This window comes from Salvelinus namaycush, chromosome 31 (genome assembly GCF_016432855.1).
Source record: "Salvelinus namaycush isolate Seneca chromosome 31, SaNama_1.0, whole genome shotgun sequence".
Classification (NCBI taxonomy): domain Eukaryota; kingdom Metazoa; phylum Chordata; class Actinopteri; order Salmoniformes; family Salmonidae; genus Salvelinus; species Salvelinus namaycush.
The window spans coordinates 15,175,396-15,195,755 of NC_052337.1; the positions used below are offsets into that span (position 1 = coordinate 15,175,396).

General features: G+C 47.9%; 1 protein-coding gene across 1 annotated transcript in view; it reads right to left on the bottom strand.

Moving 5' to 3' along the window:
* LOC120026229 (GDNF family receptor alpha-2-like) overlaps positions 1-20,360 on the bottom strand; it is a 107,172-nt gene that overhangs the window by 39,660 nt on the left and 47,152 nt on the right. Inside the window, exon 6 of the mRNA XM_038971052.1 lies at positions 18,384-18,389. Within this exon, the coding sequence (XP_038826980.1) occupies positions 18,384-18,389 (6 nt within the window). The remainder of the gene's footprint in view (positions 1-18,383; positions 18,390-20,360) is intronic.

Below are 20,360 nucleotides of genomic sequence, written 5' to 3' on the forward strand. Positions count from 1 at the left end.
GCGCGCGCACACACACACACACAGTTTAAAGAGAAATGTAAATGTTGTAAAGATCAAGACCTAATTCTCATCATCGGTGACAGAGTTTGTTGTAGTGGGAACACATATTATATTAGCATTTTTATTTCATACTTCACATCCTATATTATACTTCTAATCACAAGCGGCCGTTGGCACCTTAATTGGGGAGGACGGGCTCATAGTAATGGCTGGCATGGAATAAAAAACGTAATAAAAAAATAAAATAAACACAACCTGCACTTGCACTTGATCCCCCCCCACCTCCTCCTAGCTCTGACTCTACTGATACAGTAGCTACGTTACTGAGGAAAAATGTACTTACTGTGATATGTGGTTGTCCCACCTAGCTATCTTAAGATGAATGTACTAACTTTAACTAATCAAACACATGGGTATCCATCACGCCATGTCAGACATTAATATGAGCAGTTCAACCCTCAGTAACCTCCTACGCTTCTAATAGCAACACGATCTCATAGCTTCCCTTTGGAATTCGACATATTATGAATGAACGTCAATTACAGTTTTTTTATAGTTTTTATTTTTTACATACTATCTACCTGCAGTGAAGCCTCTCAACATTTACATTACATTCAGTCATCCACCAGACACTCCCATCCAGATCGACCCACAGGAGCAACCAGGGTCATGCGCCCCGCACAAGGACACATGGACAGATCCCCCACCCAGTCGAATCGGGACCCGAACCAGCGACCTCTCGGCCACCGGCCCAAGCTCCCAACTGCCAGGCCACCAACCATCCAAGATCCCCCCACAGTTCCCCTCAGAGCTGCCCCTCAACCATCCAAAACACCCCCACAGCTCCCCCCCTGAAAAAAACACCCCCACAGCTCCCTCCCCCTCCACTCCCCACCCCCAAACCCTCCCATCTCCACCCCCCCCGCCAAGCCAACGTCCCTCTCCAACACAACCAAAACCACCACCCACCCAATGAGCCAACGTCCCTCTCCAACACAACCAAAACCACCACCCACCCAATGAGCCAACGTCCCTCTCCCTCTCCAACACAACCAAAACCACCACCCACCCAATGAGCCAACGTCCCTCTCCAACACAACCAAAACCACCACCCACCCAATGAGCCAACGTCCCTCTCCAACACAACCAAAACCACCACCCACCCAATGAGCCAACGTCCCTCTCCCTCTCCAACACAACCAAAACCACCACCCACCCAATGAGCCAACGTCCCTCTCCAACACAACCAAAACCACCACCCACCCAATGAGCCAACAACCAACAAAAAGAACAAAAGAGAAAGAAGTCAAAAACTAAAGAAAACAAGAGCAGAAAACAACAATGCAAAAACAAACGACATCAAGAACAACAAAAATCTAAACAGCAAGGTCCAACTGGCACTATTTACATGTATTTATGTCTGTGTGTGTCTGTGTGTATGCATGCGTACGCGCATACAAACGCTTGCGTGGCACCAGCCTCAGGCAAACAGGCATTGGATGTAACAATGTTCCTTTTAAGTGTCGGTTAAACTTATTTTTTGTTTATTATTATTATTATTATTATTATTATTATTATCTTTGACCATCAATCTTCACTCCCACTTGTCTCCAGTTCCACATTCCAACCCTCAGTTTCCCTCAGCCCATCCCACCTTTCTCTGCTGGCCACCCTCTTTGGATTTCTACGTGCCATTTAAATATCTTTCAACTATGCTTTGATGTTTAACATACAATTTTTTATCTATCTGATCGAATCCACAGATTGCAAGTTGAAGATAAATACTTTTACTAAGAGTATTAGTATATTAGTAATTGACTGACCAGGTCTTTCTAATCTCCCAATAATTATATTTCTAGCATCAATTTTAGATTAATGCTATGCTTTTTCAGCCATTCCTGAACTGAGACCAGAAACAAGTTACCTGATGGCAATACCAGAACAAATGGTTTATTGATTCTGGTATCATCGCAACAAAATCTGCAGAGGTTGAATGCCACAAATATTCAACATTTTCTTGGTGGCATAATTTTTGCTGAAAAGCATGAAGTCTTGAATCTTGAACTCTTAACACCCTGTGCCATGGAATCAGTACATCAAAAATCTCTTCCCAGCTATTTTTCAAACTGTATGGCACAGCTGTCAACATCCTGGTCCCCAAATGAAACTGGGTTATTTTCCTATTTATGCTATTTTTGTTCCTCTGCCAGTTTTGATCCTTTATATTGGGCAGACAGACCAGTTCCCTACCTCCATTTTTGGGGTAGTGCTATAATCAATTGGTTGTAATCTTGGATTGAGAAGACCTTCCCATACATTTCCGATAGCTCCATGAAAGACATACTGTAACTCTATCATTCCAATTTACAATATTATTTAAAAACAAAATACCCTTCTCAAACATCCTTTCCGTAAATGCAGGTATTTTATCAACAAGCACATTATTAGTTCAACCATAATATTTACTTTGTCTTTTCTGGGGGATGAAATTGTAACCAGCTCTACATTGCTTGTTTGAAAAAGAGAGATACTTTAAACAAGGTTTCATTTAATTTTCATTTAATTTCTGCACGAAGGCAAAAAGTCATTTTTTAAACAAGTGTTGAGCTTTTCTTATTAATCTTCTTGAGAACCATGTAAAATCCAATCTTACTTTATTAAAGGCCTTTTCAAAATCTGCTATGAATACCAGGCCTGGCTTCTTAGACGTTTCATGTTGTTCTATTATTTCTAGTAGTTGTCGTATATTGTCTCCAATGTATTGTCCATGTAAAAAACTGTCTGATCAGGATGAACAATACCTGATAAAACCTTTTTAATTGTGAGTGCTATGCATTCTGCTAGTATTTTTGCATCACAACATTGAAGTTTAAGGGGCCTCCAGTTTTTTAGATAGACTGGGTCTTTATATTTGCCATCTGGGTCTTAGTGAAATCAGACCATCCTGCTGAGTACCTGACAAACTAACATTTCTATAATGTGTGATGTCTAAATAGATAATAACCCAGCCAATTTGCATGGTTCAGTGTCTATGTGTGTAACATGAAGTGAGAGTAGCCTTCATATTCAAGATGATAATTGTAATCCATATAGAATCAACGTCAAAGTTGCATTAAACATCATATTCATAGAAAAACACATCCCAGCATTTCCATAGTAATTGACGTATCACATGATTATGAAAGAGACATTGCATTACTATAGAGACTATAGATCTTGTACGGAACACAGTGCAAATGTCTCCCGTATAAGACGTTATTCACCAATGTCCCTGCTCTGATATCTTCCCATTGCTTGTTCTAAACATAAATAGACATGTAGACAGACAAACAAGAACCATGTTGAATTCTAGAAAGTTCTAGACAATAGAGAGAGGGCGGAGAGAGGGAGAGAAGAGAGAGAAAGAGAGAAGGAGAGAAGAGAGAGAAAGAGAGGAGAGAAGAGAGCGAGATCAAGTGTGTGTGTGTGTGTCTGTGTGTGTAATTGAGCGTGTAATTGAGTGCGTGTGTGCGCATATCAACTTCATACTGTTCAGATATTTTAAAGTCCCCATAATTTCTTACGTAACCTGGTGTCCCCGTAGAATTTAGTATAGCCATGGTGTTATGGAGCTGTCCATCTATAAAAAGTTTGTCCACAATGAGAAAGGCAATCTGAGAAAGGCAACCCCTCTCCCTCTGTCGCCTCTGTGCAGGATACAGTCTCGTGCAATGTCCATTTATTTCCCAGGGAAATTGGTAATTGAGACCGAATTTTGTGGTTCGGGATCGGTGTCCCGTCCACGGGACAGTTGAGCTAACATAGGCTAATGCGATTAGCATGAGGTTGTAAGTAACAAGAACATTTCCCGGGACATAGACATATCTGATATTGGCAGAAAGCTGAAATTCTTATTAATCCAACTGCACTGTCCAAATTACAGTAGCTATTACAGTGAGAGAATAGCATGCTATTGTTTGAGGAGCATGCACAATTTTGAACATGAAAAGTTATTAATAAACAAATTAGGCACATTTGGGCAGTCTTTGATACAACAGAAATAAAATGGTTCATTGGATCGGTCTAAAACTTTGTACATACACTGCTGCTATCTAGTGGCCAACATCTAAATTGTGCCTGGGCTGGAATAATACATTATGGCCTTTTTCTTGCATTTCAAAGATGATGGTACAAAAAATACAAAAGAACTGATGTTTTTTTCTTTGTATTATCTTTTACCAGATCTATTGTGTTGTATTTCCGGCGCCGACAGAGATGGCCGCCTCGCTTCGCGTTCCTAGGAAAATATGCAGTATTTAATTTTTTTATGTGTTATTTCTTACATTGGTACCCCAGGTAATCTTAGGTTTCATTACATACAGTCGGGAGGAACTACTGAATATAAGAGCAACGTCAACTCACCATCATTACAACCAGGAATATGACTCTCCCGAAGCGGATCCTGTGTTTTGCCTTCCACCCAGGACAATGGATCTGATCCCAGCTGGCGACCCTAAACAACGACGCTGTAAAAGGGGCAAACGAAGCGGTCTTCTGGTCAGGCTTCGGAGACGGGCACATCGCGCTCCACTCCCTAGCATACTACTCGCCAATGTCCAGTCTCTTGACAACAAGGTTGATGAAATCCGAGCAAGGGTAACATTCCAGAGAGACATCAGAGACTGTAACGTTCTTTGCTTCACGGAAACATGGCTCACTCGAGAGACGCTAACGGAGTCGGTGCAGTCAGCTGGTTTCTTCACACATCGCGCCGACAGAAACAAACATCCTTCTGGTAAGAAGAGGGGCGGGGGTGTATGCCTTATGATTAACGAGACGTGGTGTGATCATAACAACATACAGGAACTCAAGTCATTCTGTTCACCTGATTTAGAATTCCTCACAATCAAATGTCGACCGCATTATCTACAAAGGGAATTCTCTTCGATTATAATCACAGCCGTATATATTCCCCCCCAAGCAGACACATCGATGGCCCTGAACAAACTTTATCTGACTTTATGTAAACTGGAAACCACACACCCTGAGGCTGCATTCATCGTAGCTGGGGATTTTAACAAGGCTAATCTGAAAACAAAACTCCCTAAATTCTATCAGCATATCGATTGTGCTACCAGGGCTGGTAAAACCCTGGATCATTGTTATACTGCCTTCGCGACGCATATAAGGCCCTCCCCCGCCCTCCTTTCGGAAAAGCTGAGCATGACTCAATTTTGTTGCTTCCAGCCTACAAACAGAAACTAAAACGGCAAGCTCCCGCGCTCAGGTCTGTTCAACGCTGGTCCGACCAATCTGATTCCATGCTTCAAGACTGCTTCGATCACGTGGATTGGAATATGTTCCGCATTGCGTCAAACAACAACATTGACGAATACACTGATTCGGTGAGCGAGTTCATTAGAAAGTGCATTGACAGGGCCTCCCGGGTGGCGCAGTGGTCTAGGGCACTGCATCGCAGTGCTAGCTGCGCCACCAGAGTCTCTGGGTTCGCGCCCAGGCTCTGTCGCAGCCGGCCGCGACCGGGAGGTCCGTGGGGCGATGCACAATTGGCATAGCGTCGTCCGGGTTAGGGAGGGTTTGGCCGGTAGGGATATCCTTGTCTCATCGCGCTCCAGCGACTCCTGTGGCGGGCCGGGCGCAGTGCGCGCTAACCAAGGGGGCCAGGTACACAGTGTTTCCTCCGACACATTGGTGCGGCTGGCTTCCGGGTTGGAGGCGCGCTGTGTTAAGAAGCAGTGTGGCTTGGTTGGGTTGTGCTTCGGAGGACGCATGGCTTTCGACCTTCGTCTCTCCCGAGCCCGTACGGGAGTTGTAGCGATTGGATACCACAAAAATTGGGGAGAAAATGGGATAAAAAAGAAAGAAAAAAAGAAAAAAGAAAGAAAGTGCATTGACGATGTCGTACCCACAGCAATGATTAAAACATTCCCAAACCAGAAACCATGGATTGATGGCAGCATTCGCGTGAAACTGAAAGCGCGAACCACTGCTTTTAACCAGGGCAAGGTGACCGGAAACATGACCGAATACAAACAGTGTAGCTATTCCCTCCGCAAGGCAATCAAACAAGCTAAGTGCCAGTATAGAGACAAAGTAGAGTTGCAATTCAACAGCTCAGACACAAGAGGTATGTGGCAGGGTCTACAGTCAATCACAGATTACAAATAGAAAACCAGCCCCGTCGCGGACCAGGATGTCTTGCTCCCAGACAGACTAAATAACTTTTTTGCTCGCTTTGAGGACAATACAGTGCCACTGACACGGCCCGCTACCAAAACCTGCGGGCTCTCCTTCACTGCAGCCGAGGTGAGTAAAACATTTAAACGTGTTAACCCTCGCAAGGCTGCAGGCCCAGACGGCATTCCCAGCCGCGTCCTCAGAGCATGCGCAGACCAGCTGGCTGGTGTGTTTAAGGACATATTCAATCAATCCTTATCCCAGTCTGCTGTTCCCACATGCTTCAAGAGGGCCACCATTGTTCCTGTTCCCAAGAAAGCTAAGGTAACTGAGCTAAACGACTACCGCCCCGTAGCACTCACTTCCGTCATCATGAAGTGCTTTGAGAGACTAGTCAAGGACCATATCACCTCCACCCTACCTGACACCCTAGACCCACTCCAATTTGCTTACCGACCCAATAGGTCCACAGACGACGCAATTGCAACCACACTGCACACTGCCCTAACCCATCTGGACAAGAGGAATACCTATGTGAGAATGCTGTTCATCGACTACAGCTCAGCATTTAACACCATAGTACCCTCCAAACTCGTCATCAAGCTCGAGACCCTGGGTCTCGACCCCGCCCTGTGCAACTGGGTCCTGGACTTCCTGACGGGCCGTCCCCAGGTGGTGAGGGTAGGTAACAACATCTCCACCCCGCTGATCCTCAACACTGGGGCTCCACAAGGGTGCGTTCTGAGCCCTCTCCTGTACTCCCTGTTCACCCACGACTGCGTGGCCATGCACGCCTCCAACTCAATCATCAAGTTTGCGGACGACACTACAGTGGTAGGCTTGATTACCAACAACGACGAGACGGCCTACAGGGAGGAGGTGAGGGCCCTCGGAGTGTGGTGTCAGGAAAATAACCTCACACTCAACGTCAACATAACAAAGGAGATGATTGTGGACTTCAGGAAACAGCAGAGGGAGCACCCCCCTATCCACATCGACGGGACAGTAGTGGAGAAGGTGGAAAGTTTTAAGTTCCTCAGTGTACACATCACAGACAAACTGAATTGGTCCACCCACACAGACAGCGTTGTGAAGAAGGCGCAGCAGCGCCTCTTCAACCTCAGGAGGCTGAAGAAATTCGGCTTGTCACCAAAAGCACTCTTCTACACTTCTACAGATGCACAATCGAGAGCATCCTTTCGGGCTGTATCACCGCCTGGTACGGAAACTGCACCGCCCACAACCGTAAGGCTCTCCAGAGGGTAGTGAGGTCTGCACAACGCATCACCGGGGGCAAACTACCTGCCCTCCAGGACACCTACACCACCCGATGTCACAGGAAGGCCATAAAGATCATCAAGGACAACAACCACCCGAGCCACTGCCTGTTCACCCCGCTATCATCCAGAAGGCGAGGTCAGTACAGGTGCATCAAAGCAGGGACCGAGAGACTGAAAAACAGCTTCTATCTCAAGGCCATCAGACTGTTAAACAGCCCCCACTAACATTTAGTGGCCGCTGCCAACATACTGACTCAACTCCAGCCACTTCAATAATGGGAATTGATGGAAATTATGTAAAAATGTATCACTAGCCACTTTAAACAATGCCACTTAATATAATGTTTACATACCCTACATTACTCATCTCATATGTATATGTATATACTGTACTCTATATCATCTACTGCATCTTGCCATCTTTATGTAATACATGTATCACTAGCCACTTTAAACTATGCCACTTTATGTTTATATACCCTACATTACTCATCTCATATGTATAGACTGTACTCTATACCATCTACTGCATCTTGCCTATGCCGTTCTGTACCATCACTCATTCATATATCTTTATGTACATATTCTTTATCCCTTTACACTTGTGTGTATAAGGTAGTAGTTGTGGAATTGTTAGGTTAGATTACTTGTTGGTTATTACTGCATTGTCGGAACTAGAAGCACAAGCATTTCGCTACACTCGCATTAACATCTGCTAACCATGTGTATGTGACAAATACATTTGATTTGATTTGATCTGATATTCTCCAACTTCCCTTTCACATTTCTACAAACTTCAACATGTTTCCTTTCAAACGGTACCAAGATAATGCATGTTCTTGCTTCAGGGCCTGAGCTACAGGCAGTTAGATTTGGGTATGTCATTTTAGGCACAAAAAAAAGGGGCGGATCCTTTTAATCCCGCTTGGTTACAGGGTTAAAACAGAAGGCATTCATTCCGAGTGGTTAAGATTAAGTTTATGGTTTGGGAAGGCTTAAAACAAAATAATAAAAAACAACTCACTATTACCATCAAGTATCACCAAGTATTCTCATGGCTTGCATTGTGAGCTGAGGGGCCTCAGTAATCAAAGCTGCATGCACCAGCTCTGAGCATCACCAGTTTGTGCTCAGTGCTGGGCAATCGTTTTTCTTTTTTTTGTGAGCGCCGAGGAAGTCATATATGTCGACGTACTCAGAACCTTTTCAAATGTCCAAAAGTCTATTTCTAGTGATCAGGCTGGTAATAGAGCAGAGGTGCGTTCAAACATGGGAAATAGTTTGTGAAAGTTGGCTGACGTTAGCTAACATATTCCATTTGTTAGGTGTTAGCCGCGACCGTTTGCTAATGTTAGAAGGCAGCGTGAAGCAAACGTAAGTGTCTGTTTCGGGTCTAAACTGCCTCTAAACATAAACAAGTGGACATGTAAACTTTCTATTATATTTAGTAGGAATAGCTAAGTCATTTTCACTTTGAATATTATCGCTAAAAAACTAACAGTAATCCTTACAAAAAGTAGCTATTTGATGTTTCATTGTAACATTTTGGAATGTTCATACAAATCGTTCAACTGAAATTGTTACATTGGCAACATGTAGCCTTGTTGAACTCACCTCAGGACTGGCATTGGATATGTGTTTCCAATAGTAATGTGACGTCAGCACATGGCATATTAGCTTCCATAGTAGACTAAGTACAACTAACACATGTGTCCTGTCCTTCAAGCCTTATAAAGCATGATTGTTCCCCTAGGGCAATCCTGACACACACACACACACACACACACACACACACACACACACACACACACACACACACACACACACACACACACACACACCCCTCCTCCTCCTCGTAGTGTATTGATTGTGTGAAATGAGCTGAGCTCAGGGTGATTGTAGTAGACAAGCCTTAATGACTGGAGAATAAAGACTTCATTACAGCTTCACCTTCCAGCTGCACAGAACTACTGATGTGTGCACTGATGTCTGTATTCATTGCGTGTGTGTGTGTGTGTGTGTGTGTGTGTGTGTGTGTGTGTGTGTGTGTGTGTGTGTGTGTGTGTGTGTGTGTGTGTGTGTGTGTGTGTGTGTGTGTGTGCTTTCGTGTTTGTGTGTGGGTAATCATTTACATGTAATTGATTACAAAAAACTGTAACAATAGTCCGTTACGTTACCAGCAAGAATATTGGATTCAAATTACTGATAATTTTGAAAAACTAGATGATTACTTCTAGGATTACTTTTAAATTCAGAAAGAATGTTTGCGAAACAATTCTTTATGACACCTTTATGCTTTATCAATGACATTCAAATCAGCATTGGAAAAATGCTCAAGTTTGTTCCGCCTGAACGAATCTGACTACAAGTCAGAGACCACTATAACGACACAAACAAATGCATTTTGATGGATCGTGTGAAAAGAGCAGGAATAGGACTTTTGTAGGCTATGCTGTCTTCCAAATGGTGCGACGGCTGTCGGCATTCAAAGATTATACATCCATCTTGAATAAATGCTTGAAGGTGAGGACGACAGCAACGGTGTAGCCTACTGGTGATACATAGCGCAATTATGTGAATCACACTGCTGCTCTCTCATTTAGCTATTTGAACCTTATGGATTGTGATTGCTGTGGATGGCTGTTCACAAATGTATATACAATATATGTGTATTTTAACACAATAATGTTCAATTGAAGAAGTTTAAGCTGCCTATCAATTATTGTTTTTGCGACCGGTGAAAAATGCACTCGTCCAACAGCATAGTGGGGATCCCAGCCCATGAAATTAAAGTTTGAGGGCGTTCCTCCCTTTTAAACTCCTCCGTGGTATTGTTCTCCACATACTGTCAAAACCAAGTTTAATGTAGCCCTTTCCTGCAGCCAAATGATCTAGTGGCATCATGGGTGGATTTTTCAGAATTTCATAATTAATAAATGTTATTTCAAACACCGAAAATCCGGTGTTTCTATGTCAAACAGTTTGGCTATATTTCGGTCTTCTGTGATGTATATAAAGTGTAATATTGGAATGAAAACAAAAAACGAGTTTAAATTCCATTTCAACTCTACAGTATATCTGACATGGTACAGGTGTCTTTTTTAAGCCAATAACCACTGTAACGACTCTCGTGGGTTGAAGAAGGAGACCAAGGTGCAGCGTGGTAGGTGTTCATGATTTTTAATAAAACTGAACACCGCAACAAAATAACAAAGAACCACACATGGCAAAAACAACAAAGAAATAGAAAACATAGAATGCCCACCCTAATCACACCCTGACCTAACCAAAAATAGAGAAATAAAAGGCTCTCTAAGGTCAGGGCGTGACAGTACCCCCCCCCCCCCCCCCCCCCCCCCCCCCCCAAAGGTGCGGACTCCGGCCGCAAACCTGAACTAATAGGGGAGGTTCCGGGTGGGCATCTACTCTCGGTGGGGGCTCCGGTGCGGGACGCAGACCCCGCTCCGCTTTCAGCTCCCCCACTTCGGTGGCGCCTCCGGTGCAGGGATCGTCGCCGGGACCTCCGGACCGTAGATCGTCGCTGCACGCTCTTGACTGGGAACCGTCGCTGGAGGCTCCGGACTGGGGACCGTCGCTGGAGGCTCCGGACTGGGGACTGTCGCTGGAGGCTCCGAACTGGGGACCGTCGCTGCAGGCTCCGTGCCCTGGATTATCCCTGGAGGCTCCGGGCTGGGGACCGTCGCTGGAGGCTCCGGACTGGGGACCGTCGCTGGAGGCTCCGGACTGGGGGCCGTCGCTGGAGGCTCCGGACTGGGGGCCGTCGCTGGAGGCTCCGGACTGGGGGCCGTCGCTGGAGGCTCCGGACTGGGGGCCGTCGCTGGAGGCTCCGGACTGGGGGCCGTCGCTGGAGGCTCCGGACTGGGAACCGTCGCTGGAGGCTCCGTGCCCTGGATTATCGCTGGAGGCTCCGGGTCATGGATTATCACTAGAGGCTTCTTGCCATGGATCATCACTGGAGGCTTCGTGCCATGGATCATCACTGCAGGCTCTGGGCCATGGATCATCACTGGAGGCTTCGTGCCATGGATCATCACTACAGGCTCCGGGCCATGGATCATCACTGGAGGCTTCGTGCCATGGATTATCACTGGAGGCTCCGGGCCATGGATTATCACTGGAGGCTTCATGCCATGGATTATCGCTGGAGGCTCCGGGCCATGGATTATCACTGGAGGCTTCGTGTCATGGATCATCACTACAGGCTCCGGGCCTGGATCATCACTGGAGGCTTCGTGCCATGGATCATCACTGCAGGCTCCGGGCGATGGATCATCACTGGAGGCTTCGTGCCATGAATCATCACTACAGGCTCCGGGCCATGGATCATCACTGGAGGCTTTGTGCCATGGGTTATCACTGGAGGCTCCGGGCCATGGATTATCACTGGAGGCTTCGTGTCATGGATCTTCACTACAGGCTCTGGGCCATGGATTATCACTGGAGGCTTCGTGCCATGGATCATCACTGGAGGCTTCAGACCATGGATTATCACTGGAGGCTTTGTACGTGGAGCCGGAACAGGTCTCACTGGACTGAGGAGACGTACTGGAAGCCTGGTGCGGGGAGCTGCCACAACACGTCCTAGCTGGATACCCACTTTAGCTCGGTGAGTGTGGAGAGCTGGCACGGGACGCACTGGGCTATGAAGGTGCACTGGAGGCATAGTGCATAGAGCGGAGGGGCACTGGAGGTCTGGAGCATAGAGCTGGCACAACGCGTCCTGACTGAATCCCCCCTGTAGCACGGCAAGTGCAGGGAGCTGGAACAGGCCACACTGGGTTGTGCTTGCGAACTGGGGATACCATGCGTAGAGCTGGCGCAGGATATCCTGGACCGAAGAGACGCACCGGAGGCCAGGAGCGCTGAGCCGGCACAATCAGTCCTTGCTGAATGCCCACTCTAGCCCGGCCAATGCGGGGAGCTGGAATATAGCGCACCGGGCTGTGACTGCACACTGGAGACATGGTGCGCATCACTGCATAACACAGTGCCCGACCGGTCACACGCTCCCCACGGTAAGCACGGGACTCAGGTCTAAACCCTGACTCCGCCAATCTCCCCGTGTGCCTCCCCCCCAAAAAAATGTGGGAGCTGCCTCTCGGGCTTCCGTGCTAGCCGTGACCCCTTCTATAGTTGCTCTCTCCTTGCTGCCTCCGTCTGCTCCCATGGGAGGCGATCCTTCCCAGCCAGGAACTCCTCCCACGTCCAGGATCCTTTACCATTCAGGATGTCCTCCCACGTCCATTCCTCCTGACCACGCTGCTTGGTCTTTTTGTGGTGGGGAGTTCTGTAACGACTCTCGTCGGTTGAAGAAGGAGACCAAGGTGCAGCATGGTAGGCGTTCATGATTTTTAATAAAACTGAACACCGCAACAAAATAACAAAGTAGAAAAAACGAAAGCGAACAGTTCTGTCAGGCAACAAAACAGCTAAACAGAAAATAACCCCACAAAACCCAAACGGAAAATCACAACTTATATAAGATCCCCAATCAGAGACAACGATAGACAGCTGCCTCCTATTGGGAACCACACATGGCAAAAACAACAAAGAAATAGAAAATATAGAATGCCCACCCTAATCACACCCTGACCTAACCAAAAATAGAGAAATAAAAGGCTCTCTAAGGTCAGGGTGTGACAACCATGTATGTGAGGTGTATCCTTTGTTTCAATGTAGATTTGTTTAAGACTACCAAGAAAGACTCTGTGTGACCCTGATTTAGCAAAATGCAGTAAATGGTTAAGACCACAAGTGAGGTTTTTATTGCTCAATCTAATTTGTGCTGAATAAAGCAATTATCGAGATATTAAAGTGTCACCAACAAAATACGTAAACAATAGGCCTATAGCAAATGTAGCATATTTAAGGCATTCATTTTCCACACGCAAATAGAACTTTTCATTGGTACTAAAAGAAATGCCACTCAATGAGGGCAGCATTTATTTGTAAACTCGAAGCAATGAACCCAATCAGTCCTCCATGACAACAAAGTCATAAATAACAGAGTAGGCTAATAAATCTTTAATTTTTGGGTTACTTTCAGGTAAAATAATTTGACAAATCTATATTTTCATATTTCCAAGACCTATTCTTGAAGATCAAGGGGTATAAAATAATTGGAATGACTGGAAGTCTGCCACACTCTGTTTTTTAAATGTATTGAAGTAGAAAGCAATGGGTTAGAAGATGCCTACATAACCCATATTGTAAAATGCAACATCCATTTATGGCAAGCTATGTAAACTCTAACATTGATTTATCCTGCAATTGGTAATATTCATCTTTGTCTTCTTCTAACGTCTCTTAAGGGGAATGTAATATAAAAGTACCTGAAAGTAATCAGATTACATTAGTGAGTTTGGACAGGTAACTAGCAACTGTAAAGGAATACATTTAGAAAGTAACCTACCCAACCCTGTTGATTTTAATCTAACCTGTGTCTTCTTGTTAAAAGGCCTTGTCTATCTCTTAATCTCATCTCAATCCTCCTCCTCTCCTCTCAATAAAATATCACGGTTTGACAAATTTGACATCAGATTCTGATGTTTGTCCACATTTTTCCAAAAGTCTAAATTCTAAGTGTTTTGGATACCCTGCGTTGCTCCTCCTTGTCAGGCTGTGGGTAACTGGTGCATGGAATCAGGCGCAGGAGAGCAGAGATGAGTGTACAAGGTAGTTTATTCCACGAACTGCACCAGTGTAAAACAAATACTAAAGGTACGTGAAAATACCGGTCACTCATAAATAACGGGCATAAAAACGAACCCGGCAAACAATACCAGCCATAAAGATACAACCTGAACATAATAAACAAACACGCACACCAACATGGGGGAAACAGAGGGTTAAATAATGAACATGTAATTGGGGAATAGAAACCAGGTGTGTAGAAAACAAAGACAAAACAAATGGAAAATGAAAAGTGGATCGGCGATGGCTAGAAAGCTGGTGACGTCGACCGCCGAACGCCGCCCGAACAAGGAGAGGGACCGACTTCGGCGGAAGTCGTGACAGTACCCCCCCTTGACGCACGGCTCCAGCAGCGCGCCAACCCCAACCTCGGGGACGACCCGGACGACGAGGCGCAGGGCAATCCGGATGGAGATGGTGGGACTCCCGCAGCATCGAGGGGTCCAATACGTCCTCCACCGACACCCAGCATCTCTCCTTCAGACCGTACCCTTCCCACTCCACAAGGTACTGAAGGCCCCTCACCCGACGCCTCGAATCCAGTATGGATCGAACTGCATACGCCAGGACCCCCTCGATGTCCAGAGGAGGCGGAGGAACCTCCCGCACCTCAGACTCCTGGAGTGGACCAGCCACCACCGGCCTGTGGAGAGACACATGGAACGAGGGGTTAATACGATAATCGGGGGGAAGCTGTAACCTGTAACATACCTCGTTTAGTCTCCTCAGGACTTTGAATGGCCCCACAAACCACGGGCCCAGCTTCCAGAGTGGCAGGTTTCAGATCGAGAGCCAGACCCGGTCCACCGGTTCAAACACCGGGGCCTCACTGCGGTGGCAATCTGCCCCGGCTTTCTGGCACCTCACGGCCCGCTGAAGGTGCACATGAGCGGCGTCCCAAGTCTCCTCAGCGCGCCTAAACCAGTCATCCACCGCAGGAGCCTCGATCTGGCTCTGATGCCAAGGCGGCAGGACCGGCTGGTACCCTAGTACGCACTGGAAGGGGGAGAAGTTAGTGGAGGAGTGGCGGAGCGAGTTCTGGGCCATCTCTGCCCAGGGCACGAACGCCGCCCACTCCCCCGGACGGTCCTGGCAATAGGACCGCAGCAACCTACCCACATCCTGGTTCACTCTCTCCACCTGCCCGTTACTCTCGGGGTGAAAACCCAAGGTAAGGCTGACCGAGACCCCCAGATGTTCCATGAACGCCCTCCAGACCCTTGACGTGAACTGGGGACCTCGATCAGATACTATGTCCTCAGGCACCCCGTAGTGCTGGAAGACGTGTGTAAACAGGGCCTCCGCAGTCTGTAGGGTCGTAGGGAGACCGGACAAAGGGAGGAGACGACAGGACTTAGCAAACCGATCCACAACAACCAGGATCGTGGTGTTTCCCTGTGATTGAGGAAGATCCGTTAGGAAATCTACCGACAGGTGCGACCACGGCCGTTGTGGAACGGGTAAGGGTTGTAACTTCCCTCTGGGCAAATGCCTAGGGGCCTTGCACTGGGCGCACACCGAGCAGGAGGAGACATAAACCCTCACGTCCTTAGCTAAAGTGGACCACCAGTACTTCCCACTAAGACAGCGCACTGTCTGCCTGATGCCCGGATGACCAGAGGAGGGTGACGTATGGGCCCAATAGATCAAATGGTCATGGACAGCAGACGGAACGTACAGACGCCCAGCTGGACATTGATGGGGAGTGGGCTCTGTACGTAACGGCCGCTTGATGTCTGCGTCCAGCTCCCACACCACCGGTGACACCAGGCAAGAGCCGGAAGTATGGGAGTGGGATCCATGGGCCGCTCCTCTGTGTCATACATCCGGGACAGTGCGTCTGCCTTAGCGTTCTGGGAACCTGGTCTGTAGGACAGGGTGAAGACAAAACGGGTAAAGAACATGGCCCACCTTGCCTGGCGAGGGTTCAGTCTCCTCGCCGCCCGGATGTACTCCAGATTGCGGTGGTCAGTCCAGATGTGAAAAGGGTGTTTAGCCCCCTCAAGCCAATGTCTCTATGCCTTCAAGGCCTTGACGACAGCCAACTGCTCCCGGTCCCCCACGTCATAGTTTCGCTCCGCCGGGCTGAGCCTCTTCGAAAAGAAGGCACAGGGGTGGAGCTTTGGGGGTGTACGCGAGCGCTGAGAGAGCACGGCTCCTATCCCAGCCTCGGACGCGTCTACCTCCACTATGAACGCCAAAGATTGATCCGGATGAGCCAGCACCGGAGCCGAGGTAAACAGAGCCTTCAGGTGACCAAAAGCCCTGTCCACCCCAGCCGACCACTGCAAACGCACCGGTCCCCCCTTCAGCAGTGAGGTAATGGGAGCCGCTACCCGACCAAAACCCCGGATAAACCTCCGGTAGTAGTTGGCATACCCTAAAAACCGCTGCACTTCCTTTACCGTGGTGGGAGTCGGCCAATTACGCACGGCTGAAATGCGGTCACTCTCCATCTCCACTCCTGAAGTGGAAATTCAGTACCCTAGGAAAGAGACGGACTGTTGAAAAAACAGGCATTTCTCAGCCTTGACGTACAGGTCATGCTCCAACAGTCGACCAAGCACCTTGCGCACCAGGGACACATGCTCGGCGCGTGTAGCGGAGTATATCAGAATGTCGTCGATATACACCACTACACCCTGCCCGTGCAGGTCCCGGAAAATCTCGTCTACAAAGGCCTGGAAGACTGATGGAGCATTCATCAACCCGTACGGCATGACAATGTATTCATAGTGACCTGAGGTGGTACTAAATGCCGTCTTCCACTCATCCCCCTCCCGGATACGCACCAGGTTGTAAGTGCTCCTGAGATCCAATTTTGTGAAGAAGCACGCCCCGTGCATTGACTCGATCGCACTGGCGATGAGAGGCAGCGGATAACTGCACCTCACAGTGATTTGGTTGATGCCTCGATAGTCAGTACAGGTGCGCAGACCTCCATCCTTCTTCTTCACAAAAACGAAACTCGAGGAGGCAGGTGAAGTGGAGGGCCGAATGTACCCCTGCCCCAGAGATTCGGAGACATATGTTTCCATAGCCGCCGTCTCCTCTTGCGACAGGGGATACACGTGACTCCTGGGAAGTGCTGCGTCTCCCAGGAGATCTATCGCACAATCACCCCGTCGATGGGGTGGTAATTGAGTCGCCTTCTTTTTACAGAAAGCAAGAGCCAAATCGGCATATTCAGAGGGGATGCGCACGGTGAGGACCTGGTCTGGACTTTCCACCATAGTAGCACCGGCGGTGCTAATTCCCAGCTGCGCCTGAATCTACGAGCGCCTTATGCTGGGAATGCGGGGAAAACTCAGGAAAATTTATAAACACAAACATGTGAGCAACAGGGGGCTCTGGGTGAGCCTGGTACCGACTCACCTGGGGTGACACGAGAGTGCCCTGCCTGCTGCCTCGACTCCTAGAGGAACCCCCCCAGTACCGACCGGCAGTGTGCCCTCTGCGGCCACAGTTGGTGCATGGATTGGCCCCTCCTCCGGTCGCCCTAAGTGCAGCACCTCCCAGCTCCATGGGCGTGGTGCTGGGGGATGGAATCGACAGACCCCGATCTGGACATCCGCGGATAGCCAGCAGGTTATCCAACCTTATGGACATGTCCACCAGCTGGTCGAAGGTCAGAGTGGTGTCCCTACAGGCCAACTCCCGACGGACGTCCTCACTTAAACTACAACGGTAGTGATCGATCAGGGCCCTGTCGTTCCACCCCGCGCTGGCGGCCAGGGTCCGGAAGTCCAATGCGAACTCCTGGGCGCTCCTCGTCTCCTGCCTTAGGTGCACGAGACGCTCAGGCGGGTGTTCGAAAACTACCCTGAAGCGGCGGGTGAAATCCTCGAATTGGTCCAGCACCGCTCCTCCTTCCTACCATACGGCGTTGGCCCAATCCATGGCTTTCCCTGAGAGACAGGAGACGAGTGCGGACACGCTCTCGCGGCTCGAAGGAGCCGGGTGCACGGTTGCCAGGTAGAGTTCCAGTTGGAGTTGGAAACCCTGACATCCCGCTGCCTTCCCATCGTACTCCCTCGGAAGGGAGAGCTGAATCCCCCTGGAACCGGGTGAAGGAGGGGTGATCAGTGGTGTCCTTGATGGTGCTGGTGGAGGCGCTGGAGGAACTTCTCTTCTCTCCCAGCGCTCCATCATCTGTAGGACGCAATCCATGGTGGTGCCGAGATGTTGTGGCATCACCTCATGCTGCTGGACGCATTCCTCAACTCCTAGTACCGGGGTAACTGCTCCTGCTGACTCCATTTGAGGTGCGTGTTTCTGTCAGGCTGTGGGTAACTGGTGCATGGAATCAGGTGCAGGAGAGCAGAGATGAGTGTACAAGGTAGTTTATTCCAAGAACTGCACCAGTATAAAACAAATACTAAAGGTGCGTGAAAATATTGGTCCTTCGTAAATAACGGGCATAAAAACAAACCCGGCAAACAATACCAGCCATAAAGATACAACCTGAACATAATAAACAAACACGCACACCAACATGGGGGAAACAGAGGGTTAAATAATGAACATGTAATTGGGGAATAGAAACCAGGTGTGTAGAAAACAAAGACAAAACAAATGGAAAATTAAAAGTGGATCGGCGATGGCTAGAAAGCCGGTGACGTTGACCGTCGAACCCCGCCCGAACAAGGAGAGGGACCGACTTCGGCGGAAGTCGTGACACTCCTGCTGCAGCTGCACCCCGGGTTGTACCGCTGTTGTTGTCGATGCCTCGCAGCTGGTTACATTTATGCATTAATTCAGAATGTTTAAGTTTCGAGTCAAAGGCCCAATGTAGCTGTTTTTATCTCAATATCAAATGATTTATGGATAACAATTAAGTACCTAACTGTGATGGTTTTCATTTAAAATGGTCAAGAAGAATCAAAAATAGCTTCTTAGAAAATAGCAGTTCCTCACGCAAGAGGACTGTCTCGGAGTAGTCTGAGTGGGGAGGGGAAAACTGAAAACTAGCTGTTATTGGCAGAGAGGTTTGGAGCACTGTTTCTTATTGGTATATTAACTAGGCAGATGTAAACTCCATCCCGCCAAAACAGGCTGGCACAGCTCTCACACTAAAAGGGCATCAGATGCTCTATTGGGATGAGGTCCGGGGACTGCGCATGCCACTTAAGTAAACTGAACTCGCTGTCATGTTCCAGGCAATTTTGGTGATCGTGTGCCCACTGGAGTCGCTTCTTCTTGTTTTTATCTGATAGGAGTGGAATGTGGTGTGGTTGTCTGCTGCAATAGCTCATCCCTGACAAGGATCTACAAGTTGTGCGTTCCGAGATGTTGTTCTGCACACCACTGTTGTACTGCTCCATTATTTGTTTGTGGCTCGTATTTTGGCTTGCACGATTCTTGCCATTCTCCTTCGACCTCTTTCATCAACGAGCTGTTTTCGACCACAGGATATTTTTTGTTTGTCGCACCGTTCTCTGTAAAAACCTAGACACTGTCGTCCATGAAAAGCCCATGAGGGCGGCCGTTTCTCAGATTCTGGAACCAAAAAGTGGAGCAAAAGCGCGCCTGGCATCGACGATCATACCACACTCAAATTCGCTTAGGTCACTAGTTTTGCCCCTTCTAACGTTCAATCGAACAGTAACTGAATGCCTTGATGCCTGTCTGCCTGCTTTATATAGCAAGCCACAGACACTTGACTCACTTTCTGTAGGATCCATTTTTGTGAATGGGGTGGTGAACCTAATAAATTGGCCAGTGAGTGTATATAAAACACAGGAAATCTAGTTTTTGACTGCACTGTGCCTTTGGGAAAGGGTTCAAACACAAACAACTCCACAGTTAAGTTTAGGCATTCATTTCGAATAGTTAAGGGTTAAGGTTTGGAATAGTGTTAGAAGAAAAAAATGGGTGCCTATCACTGGGATTGAACGTGCAACCCCCTGAAGCGGAGCTCGCGGCTTACGTCCATCCACCAACCCCATCCACAACGTCCTAGCAAAACCCCAGCCTACTTAATTGTAATAGCTCTCACCGTTGCCCATAGTGGCCGGTTTTGGGTACCTGGACGGATGTTGGATTTACAAGTGGATCTTGAGCAACCTGGCTGCTCCTCCCCTCCTCTCTCCTCTACTCTCCTCTCCATCCCTATCATCTCCTCTCCTATGCTCTCCGCACCTCCCCCCATCCACTCTCTTTCCTGTAATAAACTAAGTGAGAGTGAGA